Below are 20,948 nucleotides of genomic sequence, written 5' to 3'. Positions count from 1 at the left end.
CCGCCATCCTGGAGGAAAGAGCTTACAGGGGGTGCCTCCCTTCCCCCTTCTCTGGATGGCCAGGGGCGGGTGGGGTCTCTTCACTGCTCTCTGCTGGCATGGTGCCCAGAGCCAGGCCTGGTGCCTGGCTGGGGAGGTTCAGCTTCAGGAAGGCCAGAACTGCCAGCCTCCCACCTCCCTAGGGTGCCTAGCCTTATCCTATGGGTTTTGGCAGATACATTTTTGGGGTGATAGAGAAAGTTGTCCCACCCTGTGCTTGTCTGTGGGTCTAGGGTTGCTCATGCAGCCTCCTACGAGGTGAGAACAATTCCCTTGGCCCATTTGGGCCTGTGGGTTTTTGAATGGGGTGGGGTTTTGTGACGACCTCCTTCTAGCCTCCTTTGGGCAGCCCTTTCACAGATCCAGCCCCATTCATGTTGTTGAGAAGGACCTTTCTCCCCAGCCCACTCATTCAGACACATTGAGCAGTTTCACCCAGTGACCCAGTCCAGCCTGGCATCTCCTCCAGTGCCCTGGCATCCATTTTTTCTCACAGTTGGACAGGGATGTGTGTGAACAGTTATTTCAGTCTCTCATCCCCCTGCCCCTTCCCTCTACTGTGACTCACATTTTCCTTTTGGGCTCCTGGGGCCAGGAAGGGAAGTTGCCTGGTTTGCCCCCCTTGTCCTTCTCCCCCACTGGGGGCTATTCTTAGAAGCCCCATGGGGAGATAGTGCCCCTCTTCACCCCTGCTGCTAGGACAGAGAGCTCAGGCTAGTTGGCCTGGGGCCTTGTACACTGGACTGGGAGGAAAGCTGGGAGGCCAGTCTTATGGGGGTCAGAGCTGAAAATGACTAGGAGTTAGCCAGATCTACTTTTCAATTTTACACAGAGGAAACTGAGGTCCCTCAAATTAAGTGACCTTTTGAAGTCTGTAGGAGTAGTTCTGGTTCAGATCAGTTGGTAAGCTTTCCCTCCCTTCTCCCCAACCTTAACCCTGCCCCATCCACTCTGGGGTGGAGCTGTAAGTGCCAGGTTAACCCCCTAGTTTCCAAAAGCACTAGACCAGCTTTTCTTGGATTTGCTCTCCACTCAGCTAATGATGATGACTGGGGGCTGACCATGCCTAGGTGGTGGCCTTGGTGTGGGACCTGGCAGGGCCTAGCAGGACCCAGTGTGTGCAGGGGTGGAGTTATATCTTGGGGGTTGCCAGACATGGAGGCACCTCACCCCCAGTTATGGAGAGTTCTTTGTATCAGTGGAACTGATGACTCCCAAGCCCAGGCTCTGACCTGGACCTTGAGCTTGAGTGAGTGAAGGAAGGAGGACTCTTGGAAACCAGGAATGCACTAGACAGAAGGGTTAGGACACAGGCTTTGGAGTCTAACTGTCCTAAGCTCAAGTCCCTTACTACCCATACCAACTGTGTGATCTTAGGCAGGTTATTGAACTTCTCTGTACCCAGACTCCCTCACCTTTAAAATGGGATGCTATTGCTGGTTATGGTGGTTTACCCCTGTAATCCCAGCAACTCGATAGGCTGAGGTAGGAGGATTTCAAGTTCAAGGCCAATGTCAGCAGTTTAGTGAGACACTTACCAAACTAGCTAGACCCTGTCTCAAAATTAAAAATAAATAAATAAATAAATAGGACTAGGGATGTAGCTTAGTGGTAAAGTGCCCCTAGATTCAATCCCTAATACCTAAAACAAATAAATAAAATGGGATATTGTCAATGCATAGAGTTGTAAGAAATGCATAAGTTAATATATAGAAAGTGTCCATAGAATCCTGGCACCTTGCAGATGGCCAACAAACTAGCTATGGTAATAATAATAATAATAATGATAATAATAATAATGGTCATTGTTATTCAGTCTGCAGGGCAGTGAGAGACTAGAGATTTTTTTAAATTAATCAAGGAATTTTTATGCTGTATTGAACTTTATAAGACTACATTACCAAAATAATGCACTAGTCACAGGCTAAATTAACAAGATCAAAATTCAGGATTAGTTCAGGTCACTAGGGATCATTAAACAGTAATGTGGTGTTATTATTTTAATGGCAAATGAAACTACACAGCCTGCTTTAAACAAATTTACCATTAATTAGCAGCCAAAGTTTTAGAGATCTTCTTATTCTTCCCTGTTGGAGTTACAGATGTGCAAACAGAGGCCCAGAGATAAGGTGGCTTGTCCTGGGGCACTCATAGGAGGATGGAGAGCTCAGGTCTCCTGGGTGCTATTCTTCTGTAAGGAGAGCCACATATAGGGGGAGTAGCATCTGTCCTTTGTTTGGGGTGTTTTCGGGGCAGTGGATGTTAGGGATCTGGGATGGGCACCACCTGGTCCTAGTTGGTGCTCTTGTTCCCAGAAGCTGTGATAAGATCACCTTTCTAGTCATGGAGTGATCCAGGCAGGGGGCCAGAATCTAAAGTCCTTGAGGAATGGGAGAGATGTGTTGTAGGGATGAGGGCAAAGGAGTACATCCAGAGAAAGCCTAGCAAGTTGTGTGTGCATGTGTGTGTGTGTTGGTGCTCACCCATTTGCCTCTGCCACCATTCTGCAGCTTGGTGCTAATGTGGTGCTGTTCCTCTGCACCAACGTCATTGGCATCTGCACACACTACCCAGCTGAGGTGTCTCAGCGCCAGGCCTTTCAGGAGACCCGCGGTTATATCCAGGCTCGTCTGCACCTGCAGCATGAGAATCGGCAGCAGGTGGGAGCTGTTTCCCCTGACCAGTGTTTCCCTTCTGACCCCCAAATAACTTGCAGATTGGATCTGCTGCTTGTCCAAGTCTGTGGAACTCAACGTGAATAGTTCCCCCTGGATGGTGCATCACAGAGGTCCTGTGATACTGGGATTCTGTCTTGTTCAAGGGTGGGAGTAGACAGGAGTACATTTGGGAGATTGAGTGAGGGTTGATCAGAGAGGGCTGGAATTGAAGTCTGCGGGGGACTGTGGTGGACAGGGTTGGGTCACAGTCCAGAAGGGAAGTTCAAGTCACTAGGGACACACGGGAGGGCTTTGATAATGTGGAAGGACCAGGAAGAATTATAAAGAGGATAGCAGTGCCCTGTTGGAACCACTGGTCTAGGAGAGGCTGCTGCTCTCGGTGTTGCCCCAGCATGTTGCCATGGAGATGAAAGAAGACATCAACACAAAAAAAGAAGACATGATGTTCCACAAGATCTACATCCAGAAGCATGACAACGTCAGGTAGGGCAGGGATAGGAGGATGCCAGGAGGGGTGGGAGGTTCTGGGAGACTTTGAGGGCTGCATGGCTCATCTATACTTTGCTGTCGTCCACAGCATCCTATTTGCGGACATTGAGGGCTTCACCAGCCTGGCCTCTCAGTGCACTGCTCAGGAGCTGGTCATGACCTTGAATGAGCTCTTTGCCCGGTTTGACAAGCTGGCCGCGGTGAGGGTGCTGGGACTTGGGGGTGGTGCCAGTTGTGGTGAGAGCCTGGCTTTGCCTGTGGCAGCTGGGGGTGTGGGTGGCAGATAGGGTATAGTGAGGGCAGTGAGCCAGGTAGACTGAGTGGGCAGGAGAGTAAAGGCGACCCTTTCCTTTACCTCTTCCCCTTCAGGAAAATCACTGCCTCAGGATCAAAATCTTAGGGGATTGTTACTATTGTGTGTCAGGGCTGCCGGAGGCCCGAGCAGACCATGCCCATTGCTGTGTGGAGATGGGGGTGGACATGATCGAGGCCATCTCGTAAGCAGTGCTCCCTTCCCAGGATTCCTGGAATTGTGGGTGTCCCATACTATTCCTACTCTTTAAATGTATCTTCAGGAATTTTCCTCAGCCTTGGCTCTTTCTCCAGCCTGTTTGAAGACCCAGGTGCACCCTTAGACTCCAGCCAGCCTGGAGGGTGCAGGGAGCTGGGGTGGTGGGGAATGGGGCTGCAGAAAATGCCAGCTGAGCAGGCCGAGGGTGAGAAGTGTGATTCTTCCTCTCCCAGCTCAGTTTCACAAAATGCTACAGGCCCTGCTGACATAGCTCTCAAACCTTTGTCCCTGTGCCCCACTCAGCCTTCTGCCACTGTCCAGCCAAGGCTATGCTTCTGTCCCCTGCAACTGTGTCTGTACTTGCCCACTGGGCTGCCTGAGTTGTGGACTGGGGGAGGGAAAGACTGTTCCAGGAGCTGATCCCAAGCTGAATCTTCCCAGGCTTGTGCGTGAGGTGACAGGCGTGAACGTGAACATGCGTGTGGGCATTCACAGTGGGCGTGTACACTGTGGTGTCCTTGGCCTGCGGAAATGGCAGTTTGATGTGTGGTCCAATGATGTGACCCTGGCCAACCATATGGAGGCAGGGGGCCGGGCTGGGTGAGTAGAGGGATCCAGGTGGCAGGGGATGGGGATAAGGTGGGAGATCCAGGGACTCATCTCCTGGCCCCACACAGACGCATCCACATCACTCGGGCCACACTGCAGTACCTGAATGGGGACTATGAGGTGGAGCCAGGCCGCGGTGGTGAGCGCAACGCATACCTCAAGGAACAGCGTATTGAGACCTTCCTCATCTTGGGTGCCAGCCAAAAAAGGGTCAGGGCCAAGGCAGGGCTGGGGGGAGGGGCTGGCAGGGATCAGTGGAGATGAGTGGGCAAAGGCCTTCTTGGGGACCCTCTTCTGAACCTGTGCCCATACTACCTTACAGAAAGAGGAGAAGGCCATGCTGGCCAAGCTGCAGCGGACACGGGCCAACTCCATGGAAGGGCTAATGCCACGCTGGGTGCCTGACCGTGCTTTCTCCCGGACCAAGGACTCCAAAGCTTTCCGCCAGATGGTGAGGGACCCTCAGCACCAGGACATGGGGCCATACTTTTTTTTTTTTTCTCCTTTGACACTGTGCCCTTGTCCTTCCTGCTGCTGCCAACTTCATTTGTTGCACTGGGGGCAGGAAGATGGCTTCATCCCTGGGGTCCCATGTACCCAAAAGTATATGTGGGGTCATCCTCCACACAGTGTTGGGAATGGGAGAAGGGACTGCAGAGGTGAAGGTGGTGGCCCCTTCCCTCATTTACACTCTATTCCCTTCTCCAGGGCATTGATGATTCCAGCAAAGACAAGTAAGTCAGGTTGTTGTTGGGGGCAGGGGCGGACAAGGAGGGACAAGGCACTTATACCCTGGACTGGAGCTATAGGACCTGAGATCCCCTCTTTCCTGGGCCTTTGATATGTGCGTGGGAACAGGAGCCACATACGTGGCTCATATGCCCTGGCTTGGTTTCCGCCTATGCTCTCCTCCTCCTACTATTTATCACATGCTATTGCTCATGCACTTGGTGAAGCATGTCCCCTGCCCTCAGCCGGGGTGCCCAAGATGCCCTGAACCCTGAGGATGAGGTGGATGAGTTTCTGGGCCGTGCCATTGATGCCCGAAGTATTGATCAGCTGCGTAAGGACCATGTGCGCCGGTTCCTGCTCACCTTCCAGAGAGATGATCTTGAGAAGAAGGTTTGGGGGATGAGGGCTGGGGGGGAAGGGCAGATCCAGGCAGGGAAGGTTGAACACAATTGAGGGAGCAGGAGAAAATTTGGGGGAATGAGGAGGGACCATAGAGTAGGGTAGAGATTCACATCAACTGGTTCAACTGTTTCTCTTCCCCTGAGGCCCCTGGTAGTGCCTTGCCTTTGCTGTCCCTGCCTCCCCCAGGGCATCAATGCCCAGTGCTCAGCTCAGCCCCCTGTCCCTCAGTACTCACGGAAGGTGGATCCCCGCTTCGGAGCCTATGTCGCCTGTGCCCTGTTGGTCTTCTGCTTCATCTGCTTCATCCAGCTCCTCATCTTCCCACAGTGAGAGCCCTGCCCCTCATTACCCTTCCCAGAATCTTCCTAAATACCCACACAAGGCCCTGGTCCCTGGAGCCTGCACCCCTGCCTGTTCTGGGTTGGAATAAGGTGCCTACATCTTCCTGAGCAACATTTTCCCTCCCTCAGCTCCACCCTGATGCTTGGGATCTATGCTAGTATCTTCCTGCTGTTGCTGGTCACTGTGCTGATCTGTGCTGTGTACTCCTGTGGTTCTGTACGTAGGGGGACTTCCTCAGGGATGTTGGGGTGGCAGGGAGGGGGTCCCATGGGGAGAAGGAGGAGAAGTCATTCCTCTCCTGCTATGTCCCATTTGTGGGTGGCCTTCCTTCTTGGACGATGTGGCCTCTAACTTTTGGTCTCTTGCTACTCCAGCTGTTCCCCAAGGCTCTGCAGCGTCTGTCCCGTAGCATCGTACGCTCGCGGGCACATAGTACCACAGTTGGCATCTTTTCAGTCCTCCTTGTATTCATTTCTGCTGTTGCTAACATGGTAAGGGTCCACTGGGAGTTCTTCCACCTCTTCTTTGTGCCAAGCTCTACTCTGGCACTGGGAATGTTTTCTGCCCTCAGGGAGCCTACTGTCATTGATGAGGGGAATATTTAAAGCCAGTTTTCTTCTTCATTTTCTCCATCTTTTGTCATCCCCTGAGAACTTTGGCCCCTGGAGTTTAAGGCAATAAGGCACATGGGCATGGCCTTTGTAACCCTTCCCCTCCTTGTACCCTGATACATACCTTGCTTTTGCAGTTCACCTGTGACCGTACCTCCATAAGAACTTGTGCAGCCCAGATGCTGAATTTAACACCTGCTGACATCACTGCCTGCCATCTGCAACAGCTCAATTACTCTCTTGGCCTGGATGCTCCCCTGTGTGAGGGCACCGCACCCACCTGCAGCTTCCCTGAGGTGTCCAAGCAGTGTTCAGGCAGAGGGGGGTGTCCTGGCACTCTTATTGGCCCTCCTGTGCCAGGCCTAATGATGGGCACTGGGTACCCAGGAACTCACCAGACTCCCCAACTCAAGAAGTAATCAGGGGCCCTGGTGTGGTATAGGCTGGGCATGGAGGGTGAAGGATATTGGGGTTTGAGAGTTTTGGAGGGGAAGATAGGTCAGGCAGGGGAGTTCAGGGCTCTTCCTGCCTTGGGTGCCACTGCCTCTGCCGTCACCCAACGCTGCCTCTGCCATCGCCCCTCCCCCAGTACTTCGTTGGGAACATGCTCCTGAGTCTTTTGGCCAGCTCTGTCTTCCTGCACATCAGCAGCATCGGCAAGTTGGCTATGATCTTTGTCTTGGGACTCATCTATTTGGTGCTGCTTCTTCTGGGTCCCCCGGCCACCATCTTCGACAACTATGACCTACTGCTTGGTGTCCATGGCTTGTAAGTTTATCCTCAGACCCCTTAATACTCTAGGAGTCTCCCTGACCCTGCTGGGTCACTGAGAGCATCTCTTATGCCCAGGCCCTTATGCCCTTGGAATGCTACAACTTACCCCTGGGAGAAAGGGAGGAGATGGAGGAACTCCTGGCATGTGACCCTGAAGTAGTTACCCTAGGAAACACCCCAGTCCTCAAAAATCCCTGTGTCTTTAGGCTAGACATTAACAGAAATTTCCTCTGACATTTGCCTGGTGCTTTCCTACCCACTGTCTTAACCACTTGTGGGTCACAGAGCTGCTTGGTGGTAGAGCCCTGGCTTGGAACCAAAATTTCTAACTCCTCCTTGAGGGCTTTGTCTAGGACACCACACTGGCTTTTCTTATGCAAAACCCTACCCCTTGTGATATGTGGCCATAGTTTGTTGTGGTAGAGAACCTCTGGAGACTGCTGGGTTTGAATCCCTGCTCTACCATTTATTAGCTGTGTGACCTTGGACAGGTGAGTTAACTTCTCTGAGCCTCAGTTTTCTCATCTGTAAAATAGTGATGCCACATAGGGTAGTTATAAAGATAATAGTAATTAACATTTATGAAGGTTTACTGCATGCCAGGCATGTACTAAGATTTTTATATGTATCATTTAGATCTGACTCAGTTTTAAGCAGCTTGTCCCAGGTCATATAACTGATAAGTAGAGGAGCCACTAGGAATAGAGGTTCTCTTAAGGCCTCTGCTCTTAATGAGTTAATATATGGAAAAGCTCTGGTCCAATATCTGACTAGTGATACGGGCTCAGTTATGTAGTCTCAGTCCCCTGTCCGTGTCCTGCCCAGCAACCCAGGAAGCACTGATGATGCTTCCTGTCTCTTGTATTTTCATGCCAGGGCTTCATCCAATGAGACCTTTGATGGGCTGGACTGGTAAGTGAGGGCTCTGGGAAAGCAAAGGGTGAGGCCGTTAGCTACCTCCTGCAGATACCAAGCATGTCTCTGCTTATCCTTAGCCCAGCTGCAGGGAGGGTGGCACTCAAATACATGACCCCTGTGATCTTGTTGGTGTTTGCACTGGCGCTGTATCTGCATGCCCAGCAGGTGGAGTCAACTGCCCGCCTGGATTTCCTCTGGAAACTGCAGGTGACTTGGATGGGCCTTTGGCAGAGCGGGGAGGAACTTGGGGACACAGGCTGGGCCAAGCCAGAATGCATCTCTTGCTAGCTGGCTAAGGCTCAGGCTGCCCTAAACCCAACTAGTTCTATGCCTTCTCTGTGCCCTGCTCCCTGTCCCCTCCTGTATTTGCCCTCTTCACCTCTTTGCCCGATCTTTAGGCCTTATCTCTCAGTGTTTTTCTTCCTTTGCATGATGCCCATCTCCAGGCCTTGGCCACTACACCCACTCCTTGTGAATGTTGGGTAATGGGCGATGGGTGTGGTATTCACAGGCAACAGGGGAGAAGGAGGAGATGGAGGAGCTCCAGGCATACAACCGGCGGTTGCTGCATAACATTCTACCCAAGGACGTGGCTGCCCACTTCCTGGCCCGTGAGCGCCGGAATGATGAGCTCTACTATCAGTCGTGTGAGTGTGTGGCTGTTATGTTTGCCTCCATTGCCAACTTCTCTGAGTTCTATGTGGAGCTGGAGGCAAACAATGAGGGTGTCGAGTGCCTGCGGCTGCTCAACGAGATCATCGCTGACTTTGATGAGGTACTTGTCTGGTTGAGGGTTTTGGCAGAGAGAGGGGGAACTTGGGTACCAAGGGAGTGAAGTGAACTTTGGATCAGAAGGCCACAATTGGAGGGGGTGGGTGGTACTAGAGGAGAAAGGGAGATTTAATGGGAACCAGTGATGTCATGGCTTGGGGTAAGAGTAGGTACAGTGGAGGTGAGGGCAAGAACCCATGAAGTTATCAGAGGCAGCAGGGGGGTCAGCCCCAGTGGGGTAGGACATTCTTGTTGGGGAACAAAGAAGGATATGAGGATTTGTGAGGGAGAGTATAGGTGCTAGGTGGATGTCATGAAAAGGAAGGCAGTAGTCGTGGACAGAGCCTCATGAGACCACGCAAATAAGATCATTCCCTGAATAGAGAAAATGGAAGCAAAATGTGAGGAAATGTTCTGAACATTCAGGTCAGGAATGGGAAGTCCCTTCCTCCCTATGGGACTCAGTTCCCTCCAGAGGTGAGCATTGGAGTAGCTGATGCTCAGTGGCCCTTCTGTTGTTCTGTGTCTCTGAGTGGATCATCACAGTTGATCATCTCAAGTGTTACTCTCAAGGCCTTGCCTGGGTCCCAAGACTGCCTGTTTTTCTGGCTGTCAGTTCTACAGTGAGAGCTGCAGCTGGAAGGGAGCTCATTCATTAAAAGGGTCTGTTGAGACAGAGAAGAGGGGAAGGGAGCCAAGGTATGGTGAAGAATGAGCCTTTGGAGCAGAGCTGGGTTTAGACTTTTTGCCTTGATGACCAGATTCCCCTGTATTATCTAGATCATCAGCGAGGAACGGTTCAGGCAGCTGGAGAAGATCAAGACAATTGGTAGCACCTACATGGCTGCCTCAGGGCTGAATGCCAGCACCTATGATCAGGTGGGACGCTCCCACATCACTGCCCTCGCAGACTATGCAATGCGGCTCATGGAGCAGATGAAGCACATCAATGAACACTCCTTCAACAATTTCCAGATGAAGATTGGTGAGAAGGCCTGGTTCCTTGGCAGGTGTTCCCAGGACCAACTCTGGGTGAAGTTGAGGGTACAGGCTGGAGTGGGGGTCGCAGGTTCTCCATCAGGGCTCCTGTAGGGTTTTCTTCCCAACTTCTATATCATTTTTTATTAAGAGAGACCAGTGGGCTGGGGAGATAGCTCAGTCGGTAGAGTGCTTGCCTTGCAAGCACAAGGCCCTGAGTTCAATCCCCAGCACCATTAAAAAAAAAAAAATTGTGTAAGAGAGACCAGAGCTGCAGCTATAGCTCAGTGGTAGAGTGCTTGCCTAGCATGTGGGAGGTACTGGGTTTGATCCTCAGCACCACATAAAAATAAAGGCATTGTGTCCATATACAACTTAAAAAAAAAAAAATATATATATATATGTATGTCACACACACATATATACACACAGACCAGCCAGGTATAGTGGGCACACCTATAATCTCAGCAACTTGGGAGGCTGAGGCAGTAGGATCTCAAGTTTGAGACCACCCTGGGCAATTTAGAGAGACCCTGTCTCAAAATTAAAAAAAAAAAAAAGGACGGGGGATGTAGTTCAGTGGTAGAGCACCCCTGGGCTCAATCTTCAGTACTACAAGGGGAAAAAAAAAGAAAAAAAATAATTATTATGGTACTATTCTGTGCTAGACTCTACCCTAGACGTTTTGAGTATATTTTATTCCTCACATTACTCTTCCCTTTGTAAACATAAGGAGAGTGATTCTCAGATATCAAACAGCTAGTAGGTGGCTAAGCTGGGATTTGAGACCAGGCCTACCTAATCTAAATTCTAATGCCTGTGTCCTTATCTGTGGCCAGTTCAATAGAGCTACTTCCTGTTGGATGAGCTGGTGGAGGACTGGTTAATAGCATGGATTCTGCACTCAGACTGGTTTGACTGGCATTTCATCTACTTGTTTATTTAATAAGTCCCCCCCCCCACCGCCAAACTTATCTGTAAAATAGAGATAAAAATACCTCCTTTTGAGAGTGTTGAGAGGATGCAACCACATAAAATGTTTATTTCAGTAGTTGGTATGAGCAAGTGTTCAGTAGGTTAGCTACTGTTACTGCACTGTTGTTTGGACTCAGCCAACATGCCCAGACTTTCCACTCTATTGCCAGGAGACTTGTTCTTTTTCAACTTTCTCTCTGAGCGCTTCTCAAGGTACCAAGTAGTGGAACAAATCCCTGGACTGACTACGGATCATTCACTAGTCTCAATCCCTTGCTGTTTTCCCCACCTCAGGGCTGAACATGGGTCCAGTTGTGGCAGGTGTCATTGGGGCTCGGAAACCACAGTATGACATCTGGGGGAACACAGTGAATGTCTCTAGTCGTATGGACAGCACAGGGGTCCCTGACCGAATACAGGTGAGATGGATATGAGCCAAGGCTGGGAGGGGTATGGGTCCATAGGGCTTCCACAGGTCTCTACAGGACAGGGGCAGGGTGGCAGTCTTCTGTGGCTGGTGGGGTGGGGGTTGGGGGAGGGGAGATAACCTGACTGGAGAAACCCTGAGCTTCTGGAAATGCAGAAAGACGGATTCCAGGCTAAGCGGGCTCCCCTCCCACTCCCCTAGGTGACCACGGACCTGTACCAGGTTCTAGCTGCCAAGGGCTACCAACTGGAGTGTCGAGGGGTGGTCAAGGTGAAAGGCAAGGGGGAGATGACCACCTACTTCCTCAATGGGGGCCCCAGCAGCTAGCAGGACCCAGCTACAGATTCCACTGAAGGGACCAAGGTGGGCATTGAGCAGATTCTGCGCTTACTGGGTGGAGTTGTGGCAGGGGGCACTGAGCCTCCAGTTCTTGCTGACCACAGAAGGGAACATACCCAGCAGGCTGTGCTTGGACCATGCTCATCTGCCCTCAGACTGGTGATCAAAGGGATAACAAGAGTATTATGCAAGTGATTTTCTTTTTCAGTTGGCGTTGGGCTGTTCCCTTTCCTTTCTTCCAGCTTTTGGGAGCAGGGGAAGGGGCAGCAGCAGTGGCAGGGGAGCTCTTCTGCCTGAAAGATTAAAATGGCAACTTGCCTTGCCTACCCTTTCTTTGTTTGGGTAATAGGCTCAGGGATGGGTCCTTCCTTTCCCTCCTTCCCCTGGGAATATTTTGTACAAATACTGGGGCCAGGCATGAGGAGTGCCTATTCCATGCTTGCCTTTGCTATGCCTGCATCCCCAGCACTGGTCTTGGGTGCCCCAGCCCTGGCCAGGTCTCACTCCTAAGCATAAAGCAGGAGGGAGATACTCTAGGGATCCAGCTCTGTCTACATTTCAGGGGAATGTTTCCATTTGCCAAATCCTAGTCCCATGATCTGTCCCCAAAGGGGAACAAAGGGACCTCTGACAGCTCAGATTTAGCCCCAATTCCTGCACGCTCCAGGGAAAGGGGTGTCTGGCCTCATTGGTACTGTGAAAATGCCCAGCCAGAGAGCAAGCCTGTGTGTGAGGATGTTAGATCAGGAGCTGGACATTCACCTGCAGGTGCCAAAGAGTGCAGGCGGCCAGGGAGGGGGGTGGTGCCAGACTGATCTGAGGCCCAGAAGTGGCCACAATCAGGTTCCTTGGCCCCAGCGCTTGCTTGCTGTCTGCTGGCAAGGGGGCAGGGAGCATCTCTACCCCTTCCATTGCCAAATAAAAAAGGGTCAGGGCACAGAGGAAGATGATCCTGATCCCCAAACATGGTCTCCCAGGTCTCTGGCACTGGGGAGAGCCTGTGTGTTTGTATAACTGTGTGTGCATGTTGCTCTTTGTGTGCATATCTGTTTTCCAGGTCTGTGTGTGTCCTTGTAGTTGTGCTCCTCAGCTCTGCAACCAGGGTTGCCTCTCTCCCATGGGCCTCTGTCTTCTGGGAATAAGGCAGGGTTTCCTAGTTTAAGGGATATGCAGAGATGCCCAGGTTGCACAGGAATGGGATGGGGCATGGTAGCAAAAGAAGGGTGGCCTGGGGAGGGGAATCCTTTTTGTGCCAAATCCCTAAGTGCCGTTTGGGGGCCATATGTGCAGTATGACTGTCTCCCTGCCTAGGGCAGGAACCCAAGCACTTGCTTAAGCCCCAGTGCTCCATGCACTTGAACTGTCTGGGGTTTGGTGGGCAGAGGTTCAGGAATGTCCTGGGTTCCCCAGCTTGTGTCCTGCAATGTAGTATGCTTTGGGACTTGATACTGGTACTAGGGGATGGGGCAGGGGAACCTTAAACTTGGCTTTTCCAAGTCATTAGCCTGAGTCTAGCATGTTCCTGGCTCCCAATCCCCATAAAGTCTGCAAGGGCTGGTAGAAGGATTAGGAGGTTAGACTCAGATTCCCTTCCTGTCCTTTGTTTCCTTTTACCCTTTTCCCTGCCACCTCCTCAACTTTGGCCTGAATTAGTTGGTGCCTTGGTTTCTTTATCTCTATTTAAGCCAGAGGCATTAGCCTGAATTTTGCTTGAAGATCACTTTGTCTTAGAAGTGATTTGAGTCAGAGGAGAAAGGGGTTTGGGGGTAGAAGGGGAAAGTAGTTGCTCTTGCTCTTCCTCATATTCCTTCAGCACCAGCTCCTTGCACAGAGGTCTGGTTTCTGGCTCAGTACTGCCTATCTTGGGGATCTCCATGCATCAACCAAATGGGCCAGTAGGCACATCATTAGCTAAGGCAGAGGAGGGGAAAGACTAGCTGTTTCTGACAGAAAATTGACTCCTCTTTGATATCTCTGGATAGGAAGGGACTACTTGGGGCCAGTGGGTGGGAGTGAGGGTTTAAGCTAGAGTGGGAAGACCTCAACCTTGGATGACTTGTCTCTGCTTCTTGCCAAGTTGGAGTGGCCTGTCCATACCCTTGCTCCCTGTACCACAGTGCCAGCCATGCCCTTCCCCTGGTTACCATTGCCCCTTTCCTCACCGGTTGGTGGAGGAGTCAGGGGATGGGAAGCTATGGACTTTGGTTTTATAATGTAACCACTGTGGGAGTGGGGGAGGGTGGTTGTACCATGTATTTCAGTGAAATATTTAATATATTTAAATATCAATAAAATCAAACTCTTTGTAAAATTCCCTGTTTTCTGCAGCTGTTCTGGGTCCTGGGTTGGATCAGAAGTGGCAAAGCCTGGTTGTAGGAGGCCACCTTTTGCCCCAGGGCTCTATGGGCCTCTCTGGTCTGTGGTCTGAGGGCTTCCTGTGGCTTTCTCCCTGCCAAGGTGAAGCTGCAGTATCTTCAGAGAGCTTGACTACTCTAAGCCCTTCAGCATCATGAGGACCAGTGTGTGTCTTCCAAGATTTGTTACTTTGACTTCTGCTATACCCCCGATGGTTGTCTTTCCAGTGCCTTGACCCCTGCAAACCCCTCATACCAAGATCTAGTCTCTCCAGGGATCTCTCACACACCTCCTCTCACAAAAATTAGGGCTTTGGAATGACTTCCCTACCCCCAACCCTACTGCACACAAGGGACTTCTTGTCCAATCTGTTTACTCTGCTTTCTTGATTCCCTCTTCCCATTAGTCAGTCATCGGAACTGGGACACTTCTCCCTCTTTCTCACTCCTCATACTTCTTTCATAGTCCATATCTTGTCCTGTACAACCATATCCTCTTCAATATAGACTGAAGTTTCTGTCATTAAGAATGGAGTGATCCACAAACCTGGAAAGGGGAGAAATGGTCTTAGATTCAGCCAAGCCAGGCTGGAGAGTTGGGGGAAACCCTTACAAATATTCCCCAGAACTGCCTCAGAGCAGAATGGGCAGGGGTAGATGAAAAAGCAGGACGTCAGTGAATGGATGGTGGTTGTGGGGAGCAACAAAGGTATGTCACAGAAATGCCATAGACATGTGTTGTGCCTGCTCAGAAATCATATCCACAAGGTGAAAACACAAAGCCTAGCTGGGTACTGTGGTTCATTCCTATAATCCCAACGACTTGGGAGGCTGAGGCAGGAAGATTGCATGTTTAAGACCAATCTCAGCAACTTAAAGAGACCCTTAGCAACTTAGTGAGTTCCTGTCTCAAATTTTAAAAACAATAAAAGGAGGGCTGGGGATATAGCTCAGTTGGTAGAGAGCCTGCCTTGCAAGCACAAGGCCCTGGGATCAATCCCCAGTACCGCGGAAAAAACAAAAACAAAACAAAACAACAACAAAAACAGTAAAAGGGCTGGGGATGTAGCTCAGTGGTAAAGTGCTCTTGGGTGCAATCCCCAGTCAAAAAAAATCTTTAACTCCACTGAATGCCACCACTGCCCAGGTTTTGTGACCAGCCTTTCCTAGTAAGACCCAAACCTCTCCTAATTCTCTAATGTTGAGCAGCAATAAAATAGCCTAATAGCAATACTTCCCTTGGTTTCCCCACCCTGACCCCGCCTAACCTAACCTGGTCATTGGGCTTTTAATGAGACAGTGGCGTGGGCTCCAGATCCATGGCATGGTTTCCTCCGGACGTACTCCTGGATCATGGGACCGCCAGAAGCTGAAGTTCTGAGCATCAGTCAGAGGGACTCTGAAGACCTGATTGGGGACTGAATGGGCAGGTTACTGAATTCCTTCAAGTTTACCACTTATTTTTCTGCCTCCCCAGAAGCCCAACCCAGCAACTGGGCCTAACCAGAGTGCTCAGAGGTCCTAGGAATGTGGTCACCACACCCTGCTTCACTTCCGGATTCCAGCATCTCACACCTTTCATGGTCAGATGAATTAGTCTTGGTTCTTCCTGTTGCTAGTAAGCCATCTCCAAGAGAGCCTCTTTAAGTGCTAAGATGTTGGAAAAACAAGTGGTTGACTGGTCGACCCTCTTGGGAAGTGTATAAGATGGTGTCCATTGATTCATTATCTTTCTTCTTATTCATTCATTATTTTTTCTTTTTTTCTGGGCTTACTCATCCTTACTTCTTTCCCTCCTCTCTGAAATAATGCCTTCCTTTTCTCTGTTCTGGTAATTCTCTGAAACAACTTACCGTTGGATAATACTAACAGATGTCGTTTATCAAGTGCCTATCATATTCAAGAGGTATTAGGTGTTTTTAAAAACTTACCTAGATACTTTTTAAAAATATATATTTAAAATATATATATATATTTGCTAGGTGCAGTTGTATGTGCTTATAATCCCAGAGACTTGGGAGGCTGAGGCAGAAGGATCATAAGTTTAAAGCTAGCTTCAGCAATTTGGTGAGGCCCTAAGCAATTTAGTGAGACCAGGTCTCAAAATAGAAAGAAAAAAAAGGGGGGACTGGGGCTGTAGCTCAGTGGTAGAGCACTTGCCTTGAACGTGCAAGGCACTGGGTTAAATCCTCAGCACCACATAAAAATAAATAAATAAAGATATGTGTCCATCTACAATTAAATAATTAAAAAAAAAAAAAAGGGCTGGGGATGTGGCTTACTGGTAAAGTGCCTCTGGGTTTAATCCCTGGTACCAAAAACAGGATTTCCACTGTTTGGATAAATCTAATTTCTACTGGTGTATAAAATTTGGATATTTTTAAAAATTAGATTTATGGTCTAATATTTTGATTTACTTTGTAGTTTTTATAATCATGATTTTTAAAAAATCTCTAATAATTCACTAAGTAAATAAAATTAGTTAACTGTTTCCTACTAATTAATAATAAGCTAAAAGCATTTTAGCTTTTAAAATTAAACTTTAATTTTTAGTTAATTATAGATAGATTCACATACAGTTTTAAAAGTAATACCTGGAGGTCCCCTCAATGGTATTATGTTGCAAAACTATAGTATACTACCAGAACCAAGATGTTAATATATTAATACAAAACAGTTCCATTGTTGTTGATCCTGGAGTTTCCATTTTATAGCCTTTAGTAACCAATAATCTGTTCTTCATTTCTATAAATTTGTAAATTTAAGAAAAAGGGTGCAGTGACACACACCTGTAATCCCTGTGGCTGGGGATGCTGAGACAGAAGAATAGCAAGTTCAAAGCCAGCCTCAGCAAACAGCTGGCTGCTAAGCAATTCAGTGAGACCCTGTCTCTAAATAAAATACAAAATAGGGCTGGGGATATGGCTTAGTGGTTGAGTTCAATCCCCACTACAAAAAAAAAAAAAAAAAAAAAAAAAAAAAAAAAAATGCTATTAAATGACAGATTGTAACCTTTTGGGATTTCCTTTCTTTACAGAGCATAATTCTCTCCAGATTTCTACAATGTATCACATGCATCAGGAATTTGTCCTACATGCTTTTTCACAACAGTGCTAGAGTTTTATTCCCATTTTTATATGGTTCAGAGAAGTAGCTAATGGAACTTGTCCAGAATCACACAACTTGCCTGGAGTTTAAGCTCAGTTTAGTCAAATTTAAAGCTGATGCTTCCTCTAGTATTCATCATGGGGTACTGTGTCATAATACACAAAGTTCTTTCCTAAATTATTTCAGCTTTGGTGTGATCTTCATAACAATTCTGTTAAGATTGATAAAGCAGGCATTCTCTTTATCTCTCTCAAAATGAATAAGGAAGTAGGTTAATAATGAATAAGTAACTCACTGAAGGTCAGATGTCTAAAAAGAGGTAGAACTAGGATTTAAACCTGGATATGTGCTTTCAAGTCTGATTCGATTTATACTTCACCAGGCTCACCTATCATTCAAGTCTGCTTTCTCCCACTTCTTCTCAGTCTCTCTTCCTGGCCTGCTTTCTCTCTTCCTGCCCTATAATCATGCCTTGTGACATAACCTCAGCATGGTGCCCATTCCAAGGTACTTACATGTTTTTAACAACACCTTCCGTACAGCTTCATGGTACCTCATGTGACTATTCTGGTGCAGGTAATAATTCCCATCTTCTGAGATAATGGGGGGGAGCCTAGTGGACAGTGGTTCCCTCTGGTCTGAAACGAGAACAAACTCATTCAATGAGTACCTGGGAAATGGGGCTATTTGATTCTCTGATTCCCCAGTCTCCATATCAGCAAGGTACATGGCAGGGATCTCTCTGAGCCACTTACTTCAGATTCTTAGGATCTCAGGAGTCAAATCACCATGCCTGTGACAGAGGGGAGGAAGGGAGAACCCAGTGATCACAAGAACTCCTTTATTATTTTCTTGCTTCTCTCTGCCTCCTTCTGAACTCAGGATATTGGATAGATACCTAGGGTTAGTGCTGGTGAAGATGGCTTCTTATCTGGATAGATATTCCTTTCCTGGGATTGGCATGTTTATAGAATTTCAAATGGTCTAAAAGGGGAAGTTATGTTTGATCTAAGTCTTAGTCTATAAGTAGGAGTCCCTAAGCCACAGTAGAACCAGGAAGAGCATTTTAGGCAGCAGGATGGCAAATGCATTAGAAGCTTTAGAGAGGCAGCAGAGAGCTTTTGTTGATCTGGTTCCTGGAGTGCTGGGTGAAGTGGAAAGGGACAGAGGATGGAAATGGAAAGGTAGTGTAGCGATTACCTAACATTCATTATGCTTGGGAATCATCTGTTAAACAAAACCTGTATCTTACTTTGGAGGCTGAGAAGACCAGATCTTCCTCACCTAGCCTCTTTTATGGCAAGGACATAGACAACTTTTGTTTAGGCTAATGAAATACATCTGCTCCAGATTTTGAATCAAGCATTGGGAGAAGTGACACTAAATCTTGTTTCTGACAGCAGTATCCAGGACCTAGTGTCCTTGGTGTCAGCAATGCCCTCTGAATGTAGATAGTGTCTGTGCCAGACCTGGTCTTTGGCATGATTCTGAGCATTGTTTCTGGTTATTCCACATCAAAATTGGTTTTCCATTCTTCCTGCAGCTTTTATATATTTCCCAATATTATTTTAGAATATATTCATGCGGTAGGGTTGTGGCTCAGTGATACAGTGCTTGCCTAGCATGTATGAGGCACTGGGTTCAAGCCTCAGTACCACATAAAAATAAAGTTATAATGTCCATCTATACTAAAAATATTTTAGAAAATAGAATACATTCATGTTCTACTTAAATAGGCTAGATTCAGCTTGCATTTCAGAATCTTGAATAAGAATGGATGGATTTGAGAAAAATTTTAAGATGCAGAAGATATGACTTGGTGAGGAAGTAAGAAAAAGGGAAGTGTTCAGGGTAGCCTCCTCCAAGATTTTTGCCTCTTGGCCTTACATCCATTCTGTCACCCAAGCCAAAAAGGTGCTAGGCCCCTTGCTGTATTTCCTCTAGCTAGTCTCTGTTGTAGAGTAAAATCCAGCTCTACATCTGATGATTTCAATGCCTTTGTTCTGTTTTCATGGCTCTGTCTCACCCTTTCAGATTTTTATATTTCTTTCTTTTTGATGCTTGTTAAGAACTAGATCAGTGTTTGCCATACTCTCTGGAAATGTCTGAGGACTGCTGACTCATCTCTAGTGTAGGGATAGTGTAGGGATGCGATAGTAGTATAGGGATGCTACTTTTGTTCTAGAGTTCTATTCCAGCTCCTGCTTGTCTCTTTTTCTTAGCTTGGCCCCACTCATTCATCATCTCTGACCCTCCTCTCTCACTTTTGCCCTCAAATCAAAATCACCTTTAACATTATGTATCTGAAATAATTACTACCAGAGTGGGACACAGTTTGAACATCCTCCATGTATATCTGAGGCAAAAAAGAGATGGTAGTACTGAAACCTTGGTTAGAGTATAGAGTTCTGGAAGCTTGGACTGAACCAGGATTCTGATTTGTATTTAATCACAGGTTATCGCAATGAGGGATCATTCCCTGGAAGCAGTGACATTTGAGTTTGTCATTTGACTTTGGGATCCCAGAAGTATGACTCTAGATTAAGGTTTAGTTCCAGATATTTGAGACATGGTGGCGATAATATCCAACACATTAATTGCAATTGTCTTGGAGTTTGGTTGTTGCAAGCAGAGTAATACCATCCTGACTAGAAATTTATACAAGGTTAGCTTGAGAGAAAAAGTCATGAAATTGTATATAAAAATAATTCCTCTCTAGGAAGTCATATCAAATATTGGACATTAAACACTTGAAGTTGGCTGGAACATAAGATGTACTGAAATCAGCTGAAGTGTGTTTGGAGGGCTATCTTGCATTTACTGTCTTACCTGATGCAAGGAAATTATCAGTGTTTTGGGAGGAAGTGGACAGGAACCCAGGGAAGCATATGTCCAGGGAACCAGACCAGGCCCTGGAGCATGTTTTCGATAAGGGGGCAGTTCTTTTGCCTCCATATCCAAAAATATCTTCCTCACAGCAGTGTGCCTGTTCAGAATTCTGAACACAGGGGAAGTAGATGGGCCATGAGACAGCAATGGAACTTAGTGTTGATTGTAGACTACTGATGTAAAGTGGAATGCACGGATTTTCTAGAGATAATAACAATAAAAGTAGCAAATACTCAATGTATGTGTTTAGCACAACTCCATAAGGTAAGCTCTACTATTATATTACAGAGGGGAGACAGAGGCACAGAGAATTTTAGAAATTTGCCCACAGTCATATAACAAGCTTGTGATAGAGACATGAGATTAACCCAAGAAGCTTGGCTCTGAAGCCCATGCTCTTACTTCGCAAGACTGAACTGCCTCTTTAAGAAACTTCATCAGGACTTTCAGGAAGGACCAAGGATTTTAGACTACTAGAACCAGCCCCATGATGAACTCCTTTCACACAGCTGATTAGGTATCCTATCAAAGGTGTCTGCTACCTTGGAGCAGCCTTGAGTTGCATAGGAGACATGACAAAATAGACTTGATATGGAGGCAGAACCCTGCCTCTCTGAACTCTACCAAATGTGGAACTTCATTTCCTATGGCCAGCCTCAGGAGAGAAGAGTACTGGAATCTGGCGGGTCATTCTGCCAGTGCATAAACCAGTCCCAGTGGGGAAGACTTGTGGGGAAAGGCTGAGCCCCTGTGGAAAAAGTGGCCTGTCTGCTGTTTACAGACATGGTCACCTGCTTGGACCCCACTCCCTAGGCTTCAACAGAGTGTGGCTATGACTAGCAGGAGTACCTCCCCTCTAGTTTCATGTGGATAGGGCATGGTAGTCTATAGCAGTTATGAGACAGTGTAGGTTGTTTCCAAGATATATATGTATAACTTTGGTAGGTCTATCCAGATGGAAAGGTAGAGGGGCTCATCTGTGGCCAGTTCATTCTTTTTTTT

The 20,948-nt window shown here is 47.8% G+C and overlaps 2 protein-coding genes across 5 annotated transcripts in view; one reads left to right on the top strand and one right to left on the bottom strand.

Annotated features, from left to right (window-relative positions):
• The window catches only part of ADCY6 (adenylate cyclase 6), a 21,039-nt gene extending 7,167 nt beyond the window's left edge, over positions 1–13,872 (top strand). For all 3 annotated transcript variants that reach the window (XM_079139500.1, XM_079139499.1, XM_079139501.1), the window contains exons 3-22: positions 2,550–2,699; positions 3,079–3,200; positions 3,295–3,406; positions 3,576–3,703; positions 4,159–4,317; positions 4,395–4,536; positions 4,649–4,777; positions 5,035–5,060; positions 5,301–5,448; positions 5,689–5,786; positions 5,931–6,018; positions 6,177–6,293; positions 6,551–6,709; positions 7,003–7,181; positions 8,064–8,099; positions 8,183–8,312; positions 8,617–8,880; positions 9,657–9,861; positions 11,124–11,248; positions 11,458–13,872. In XM_079139500.1, the coding sequence (XP_078995626.1) occupies positions 2,550–2,699; positions 3,079–3,200; positions 3,295–3,406; positions 3,576–3,703; positions 4,159–4,317; positions 4,395–4,536; positions 4,649–4,777; positions 5,035–5,060; positions 5,301–5,448; positions 5,689–5,786; positions 5,931–6,018; positions 6,177–6,293; positions 6,551–6,709; positions 7,003–7,181; positions 8,064–8,099; positions 8,183–8,312; positions 8,617–8,880; positions 9,657–9,861; positions 11,124–11,248; positions 11,458–11,583 (2,643 nt within the window). In that variant the 3' untranslated portion in view covers positions 11,584–13,872. The remainder of the gene's footprint in view (positions 1–2,549; positions 2,700–3,078; positions 3,201–3,294; positions 3,407–3,575; positions 3,704–4,158; positions 4,318–4,394; positions 4,537–4,648; positions 4,778–5,034; positions 5,061–5,300; positions 5,449–5,688; positions 5,787–5,930; positions 6,019–6,176; positions 6,294–6,550; positions 6,710–7,002; positions 7,182–8,063; positions 8,100–8,182; positions 8,313–8,616; positions 8,881–9,656; positions 9,862–11,123; positions 11,249–11,457) is intronic.
• SPMIP11 (sperm microtubule inner protein 11) overlaps positions 12,852–20,948 on the bottom strand; it is a 20,369-nt gene continuing 12,272 nt past the window's right edge. Inside the window, exons 2-4 of one of the 2 annotated variants that reach the window (XM_079139655.1) lie at positions 17,573–17,695; positions 15,223–15,367; positions 12,852–14,496 (exon numbers count right to left, since the gene is read on the bottom strand). In XM_079139655.1, the coding sequence (XP_078995781.1) occupies positions 14,448–14,496; positions 15,223–15,367; positions 17,573–17,695 (317 nt within the window). In that variant the 3' untranslated portion in view covers positions 12,852–14,447. Of the gene's footprint in view, positions 14,497–15,222; positions 15,368–17,572; positions 20,919–20,948 lie in introns of both variants that reach the window. The other variant, XM_079139654.1, reaches the window with a different exon arrangement.

This window comes from Sciurus vulgaris (assembly GCF_902686455.1).
Source record: "Sciurus vulgaris genome assembly, chromosome: 5".
Taxonomy (NCBI): Eukaryota; Metazoa; Chordata; class Mammalia; order Rodentia; family Sciuridae; genus Sciurus; species Sciurus vulgaris.
The sequence above is the reverse complement of the archived record's forward strand: the minus strand, read 5'-3'. Positions and strand labels throughout refer to the sequence as shown.